A 1238-nucleotide genomic window follows, 5' to 3' on the forward strand; every position below is an offset into this window, starting at 1 on the left:
ATATTTTATTAATACCAAGCATAAAATAAAAACTTTTATAGTTTTATTAAAATCAATCAATTAGGAAAACATATGCCTTATGAATACTGGGCAAAGAATTTAACAAATAAGAGAATATAATTTTACTGAATGTACTTTGTTTTTCAGACTTTGCTATGTACAAAGTTTGGCTGGACACAAAAGCCCTGTCACAGCCGTGACTGCCAGTGAAACAACAGGTGATATTGCTACTGTGTGTGATTCAGGTGAGTGGCACTCAACATCAAAGCAAGGAATATAGTTTTAGCAATCCACCAACCAATTCTCTTATAGGTTGAGTATTGTATATCTGTGCTCTAAGGTTCCTGCAAGATTCAGTACATGGGAAGAGCATGCCTACAGATTAAAATGCAATATGACCCTACATTGAGTTCATCAATTTAGCCATCAACTTAAGTAAAAGTTAGTATTGTCACATATAACTCTTTTCATGGTATATGTAAAATTGCATTTTAGCACGTGAGTTAAGCAAATGGTTGTGATATAATTATCTTAATTTTCTTGGTTTTGTAATTTTTATTTTTTCATTCTGCTTTTCATACATTAACTTTGTTAGCTTCTTTCTAACTGAAAAGCAATAGTAGATGACGAACTTTGAATATGTTTCTTCTAATTCATCAGAGAAGATGATAAAATAATAAATGAAGGTATAATTAGTATTGCCCTAAAAATTAAATAATGAAACATATCTCCTAGAAAAAGCCTTTATTTTCTTTTTCATATATTATACATTAAAAATCTGATGCATGCAACAAGAAAGAATAAATAGAAATTTGATGAATTTTCCAGTTGCCTTTCTATTCTTATAAAAGGTTTTTAAAAGTTGAAAGACTCCTTTGAAGAATTGCTAGCTTCTAACTATCCACTCAGTATAAAATGTTCTTGACTTATCTAATAGTGGATAATCCTCTATCTTTTGCTTATATTTTTGATATCTCTTGTTTGGGGATGATATTTTGTTTTTACAAAGCAGTCATTTATTCTTGTATTCAAGAAAAGTAATCAGTCCTGATTAAAAATTTCAGATGTGGAAGTGTTTGCCAGTCTTATGCTCCCCAATCACAAAGTCCTAAGAACATTTCTATGTCCCAAAGACCACACAAGGGAAAAGATCTTACACAGTTAACTTTGATAATAGAAATGTTCCCTCATGGCAAAGTGTTTAAAGCACTTGGCTGCTAAGGGGTCTGTGGTTTCAA

The 1238-nt window shown here is 31.0% G+C and overlaps 1 protein-coding gene across 1 annotated transcript in view; it reads left to right on the forward strand.

The window, feature by feature from the left end:
• LYST (lysosomal trafficking regulator) overlaps positions 1 to 1238 on the forward strand; it is a 258721-nt gene that overhangs the window by 248717 nt on the left and 8766 nt on the right. Inside the window, exon 50 of the mRNA XM_045298212.1 lies at positions 148 to 245. Coding sequence (XP_045154147.1) covers positions 148 to 245 — 98 coding nt within the window. The remainder of the gene's footprint in view (positions 1 to 147; positions 246 to 1238) is intronic.

The sequence above is a fragment of the Echinops telfairi genome, unplaced genomic scaffold (genome assembly GCF_000313985.2).
Source record: "Echinops telfairi isolate 266 unplaced genomic scaffold, ASM31398v2 ScPeMD7_7424;HRSCAF=8462, whole genome shotgun sequence".
NCBI lineage: Eukaryota > Metazoa > Chordata > Mammalia > Afrosoricida > Tenrecidae > Echinops > Echinops telfairi.